The following is a 4,701-nucleotide window of genomic DNA, read 5'->3' on the forward strand; positions in this document are numbered from 1 at the left end:
TCAGAAACAAACTCTCCAGGAAACTCGGGGATTTCTGTTGTCCCCCACTCTGGTGACAACTGCAGTACAAGAAAAAGAAAACGTTTTTCTTTTAAGTTACTTTATCACTTTATTTCTTTATTTCTTTGCAGTGCTTTTATCAATGCACACTGAGGAATATCCCCCACGTGCTCACAGTCCCTTTCAAGAATTCCTAAGCCAGTGTGAAATTTCTATTTTGCTGGAGGGTGATTTGGCCTTTCCAACCCAGGCACCTCTGCACACACCAGAGTTATTGTCTAATCAAAAACATGAAAAAGCCTGACCACGTTACAGATCCCTTTGACAACTTCCTCATCCATCGCTCCTTCCAAAAGGGATGGCTCCAAACTGCGACAGGGGCGAGGAATTCTGAATGAAAAATAACCAAGGACGATCAGTCACCTTTAATTTCTTGTCCAGATAAGCTGGAGACACCCAACCCTGCCGAGAGGGACTCGATTTCGTGGGTTTAGTCCTGACCAGCCACTTGAGAGGATGAGCTGAATCAAGGACTTCCACGTATTGTCCTTCCTTCAGGGTGATGGTTTCCCTGTCAGGTGCAGCAGGGACATAGTCAGCAGTGACCATGTAGACATCAAAGATCTGCAGGGATGAAACAACAGTTATTTTCTGCTCTGGAAATGGAGTAGAGCAACACCAGCAGGGTCAAAGTGCTCATCTCCATTTAATGTTTCGTTCTCCGGCCTTTGTAGGGCAAAGAAAACCACTGTTTGCTTTTTGTAAGTGGAAAACTAAATCTCTTGGAGGCTTTCAGGTATTTTCAGAACTGTCTATTTGAGGTGGTTCATATTTACGCCACGAAACAGAGTTTTTCTCCAAAGGCAAAAAAACCCCACCCAAAAAACCCCTAAAACCAGTAGTCCTGAAAATTTCAAAATAAGTTACCGTTTCAAAAGTTCTAATTAATTAATTATTTTTTCTTTTAGGAAGCGTTTTTGACGTGATCACCTCAAAAATTCCGATTTCTAATTTTCATAGTATTCTCATTTTTGTCACAAAGAACTCTGCAACAAAATTCTCCTGGCCAGCTCTCTCCAAGCCCCACAGAAAATCAAGCCCTGACTTTCTAAAGCTCAGCCACGAAATCAAGAGGTGCCAAATGATGGATGAGTTTTGACCACGTTGACTTAACAACTTGTTGTTCAAGCTGTTCATCAGAATTTGATTCTCTGTATCACGGACCCAATATTTAACTGTTAAACACACCTTCTAAAGTGAATTACAGCCCTAAAAGGGGGTGGATGTCCTTAAACTGTAGGAAACTGGTTATTCTGAGTAAAGTTTTCCCCAGTGTCAAACTTGTCCACAAAGATATTGTACCTCTCCTCTGGAATCCCCATCTTCAGACTCAGAGGAGGACTCCTGAGCTATGGATGAAGGTCTGGACCGTCCATGGCGAGGAGATGCAGAGGGAGTTTTTGAATCATCATCACTTTCTGCACCTGGCACTCGAAGCTTGGCTAAAAAGGAAAGCAAAGTGTGATATATAAGGATAAATCTATAATAGTGTTCAATTTCTTTAAAGCAAACATCCCCTAGGAAGAGCATTTTTAGTAGTATTTAGTGTTATTTCCTGTGGATATTTAGGGTTAAATAAAATATTGTGATGTTTTAATACAAGATGTTGAATGCCTACTGCATGTATTGCCACTGCACTGCGAGAATATTTCTTGGAGAAATAATGCCTCTATTTTTGTTTCAAGTCAAAATTTTTCCACAAGATAAGCAGGACAAACACAAACCAGGATTTTCGGGTAATTCAACAAATTGTTGCTGAGAGTGCAACTCATTGCAGAGAGTTTTCAGCCTTAGCTTGATTTTAAAATCCCATTGTGAGCTAAAACTTGAAGGTGTGTGAAGTCTTGAAAGCAGGATTGTTTTCCAGCTCAGGAGGGTTGAATATCTGAGGAAACTGAAATACCTAAGATGGGAAAAATACGCTGCTATTTTTAGAACTTAATAAAATAGCTTTTTTCCCCCTAGTTCCAAACTGTAAACTAAGACACAGTTTGGATGGACTCCCACTAAAATTTCTTAATCCTGAGCTTATGTGGGATGCTTGGCTGAAAACCTGCTGCTATAAATCTCACTTTTAATTAAATAGCACCTAAAAAAAGTGACTTCATTTTTTTTCCACACAAATTAAACTGTGTTTGGCAGGTTCCTTACCCTGAGTTATTTTTGCAGACACCATTTCCGAGATCCGTGAGGTGAGTTTCTGGAAGAACTCTTCTGAGCCAACATCAGCTAAAGAAATAGGGCTTTTGGGAACACCTTCCCTTCCTTCAAGGTCTCCTGGAAAAGAGAGGTTCTGCTATTAAGATGGGAATTGGGAAGTAATCTTTTTTTTGAGTAATAAAAGCTGCCAGGGAAGGAAGGTCTGATTTTCTTCCCTTCCCCTGTTTTTAAAATTGTGCTTGCTCACAGTCCCCCCAATTAATTCAGCCTTGAACAGAGAGCAGTCTGAGAACCAAAAAGTTCCAAAATTTCAGACAGTTTGAAGAAAATGGGACAAAAGTGGGTGGCAATCATTCAATACATGGACAACCTCAGCTGTAGATATGACAGGCAGGAGTAGGGAGAGAGAAAATATCTTCTCTTACCTTCTCTTGCTTCAGAGGGATGAATAGCTCTGAAAAATAAAGTAAAGCAGAATTAAAAGTTAAAATAAAATGAGTAGTAAGGAGAGCTAAATGAGGAACACATTCCCCCTTCTCCCACCTTGGATATAAAGGGAATATCTAAGTTAGGGCTCTGGTTTGGGCTGCAGGTGCTGGGAGTTGACACACACCAGGGTCACTGTGAGAAATGAGAATTGTGGCACCTGGCTCATATGGACACACACAAAAAAAATGGGTGTTTTAGACTTGGAGCCAAAACCCATCTGAGAATTCTCCTTATTCCTGATTTTCATTTCAGCCTAGAGCCTGAGAAGACCAGGAATGGGTTGCAGAACAGAGTAGGCTCCATCTCCCTGGTGCTGCTGGGACTTTCTCCCCAGCTGACACTGCAACAAAACTTCTGCAGTCAGAGACATTATGTCAGGTGGGATCTGTGGTGTCAGTCAGTTTTCAGTAAAGTAATTCTCAACAATTTCCAGTGATTTCATCAGGAAACCAAAGGCTGGATAACATGATCTGCTCCCATCACATCAGGATGCCCGTGTGTTGGGAAACAAGGTGACTTAGTGGTACTGCCACGGTTTTGAGGTCCAAAAAGACCTTTCTTACACTGACAGCTTTTACCAGCACCAAACTAATTCATGTCAGCAGGGAAAGGGCAGATTTTTTCACAGATGTGAAGAACTACCAGCATTTGCTTGGGTCCCTTGAAGAGAACTTGTGGCATTTCCCAAGAGTAAAGCTCTGTAAAAATTAATATCCTGATGTCAACATTTCTGCTATGCCTCAGCTTTTTGGAGAGAGGATATAAATTTCCATTGCAAAAGCTGATCATCCCCAATTCTCTGTTAGCACATAGGAAGCAAGAGGAAGCCCATCCCACTTGATAAATGATAAACCACACATCACTGGGAGAGGCTGCAGTGGAATAGGTAAAGTCACACTGCAGCTTTCTTCCATTCCTTCACATTTCAGGGGAAAACTGGCCAAGCTTTTTTAGGCCAGACATGTTCCAGAAACTAATTTGTGTTCAGGTGATATCACTTTCCAGACTGTATCTGCCTAATGTCCAAACCAAGAACAGTGAATTGAGGAGGTTAATCTTCAGATGCATTTATGAACAAGAAATTTGTGCAGTAGACCCTTTTCACCTACTTTTTCTGTGTATTTCAGTATTGGCAAGTAACAACCAGACCTTGACCCCGTGAACTTTCTTTGCATTCTGCTCAGGAGATGAAAAAAGTCGCAAGAGTTTTACATGAGCTACCCAAACTCATTCATTCTTTTGACCCTTTTCCCCATCCTCCCTGATCATCAAGAATAAATGTCTGACCTTGATATCAGAGTATTTACAGCACTTTCCATCCCTGGGTGGCCAAGCACTTACCCCAGCGTGGTCATGATGGCTTCGGACACCATCACCCGCTCCTGGGTCAGAACTTCAGCCTCTTTCACTGCAAGATTAGGGTTTGTCATTAGAGGACAGAAGGCAGAGAATACTTATTCCCACTCCTCTGTTGCTGAGAGTTTCCTCCTCTCCCTGGTCATGTTCACAGGATTGCCCCATTTCTCTACACTGCCCAAGCTCTGCTCCTGTGGCTCTTGGTACAGCAAAAATGTGGGATGCAAGGAAGGATAACAGAAAAATGGGGTCCTCTACAGTGCTGCCCTTACTCCCAGCCTATATTTGCTTTTCCCCCATTTTACTGAAGGAATAGTGTCAAAAGAGGCCCTGGAAAGCTCTGTAAAAGGGAAGTCAAGTAATTTTAGCTACCTTAAGGCAATTTTACATTGCAAAATAACAGTGTGAAGCACTCAAACTAATTTTTTAAATTATGGCTTTTATGTTACATTGCCTTTCTTTCTTTCCCTTTTTCTTTCTCTCTTTCTCTCTTTCTTTCCCTTTTTCTTTCTCTCTTTTTCTCTTTCTTTCCCTTTTTCTTTCTCTCTTTCTTTCTTTCCCTTTTTCTTTCTCTCTTTTTCTCTTTCTTTCCCTTTTTCTTTCTCTCTTTCTTTCTTTCCCTTTTTCTTTCTCTCT

At 41.2% G+C, this 4,701-nt stretch overlaps 1 protein-coding gene across 1 annotated transcript in view; it reads right to left on the reverse strand.

Annotated features, from left to right (window-relative positions):
• OBSCN (obscurin, cytoskeletal calmodulin and titin-interacting RhoGEF) overlaps window positions 1-4,701 on the reverse strand; it is a 187,812-nt gene that overhangs the window by 57,348 nt on the left and 125,763 nt on the right. The window contains 6 exon segments of the mRNA XM_017830010.1: window positions 1-59; window positions 424-624; window positions 1,363-1,502; window positions 2,212-2,337; window positions 2,646-2,674; window positions 4,051-4,117. The exon segment at window positions 1-59 is cut by the window's left edge and continues 19 nt beyond it. Of these exon segments, the coding sequence (XP_017685499.1) occupies window positions 1-59; window positions 424-624; window positions 1,363-1,502; window positions 2,212-2,337; window positions 2,646-2,674; window positions 4,051-4,117 (622 nt within the window).

Source organism: Lepidothrix coronata, unplaced genomic scaffold (assembly GCF_001604755.1).
Source record: "Lepidothrix coronata isolate B3197 unplaced genomic scaffold, Lepidothrix_coronata-1.0 Scaffold173, whole genome shotgun sequence".
NCBI lineage: Eukaryota > Metazoa > Chordata > Aves > Passeriformes > Pipridae > Lepidothrix > Lepidothrix coronata.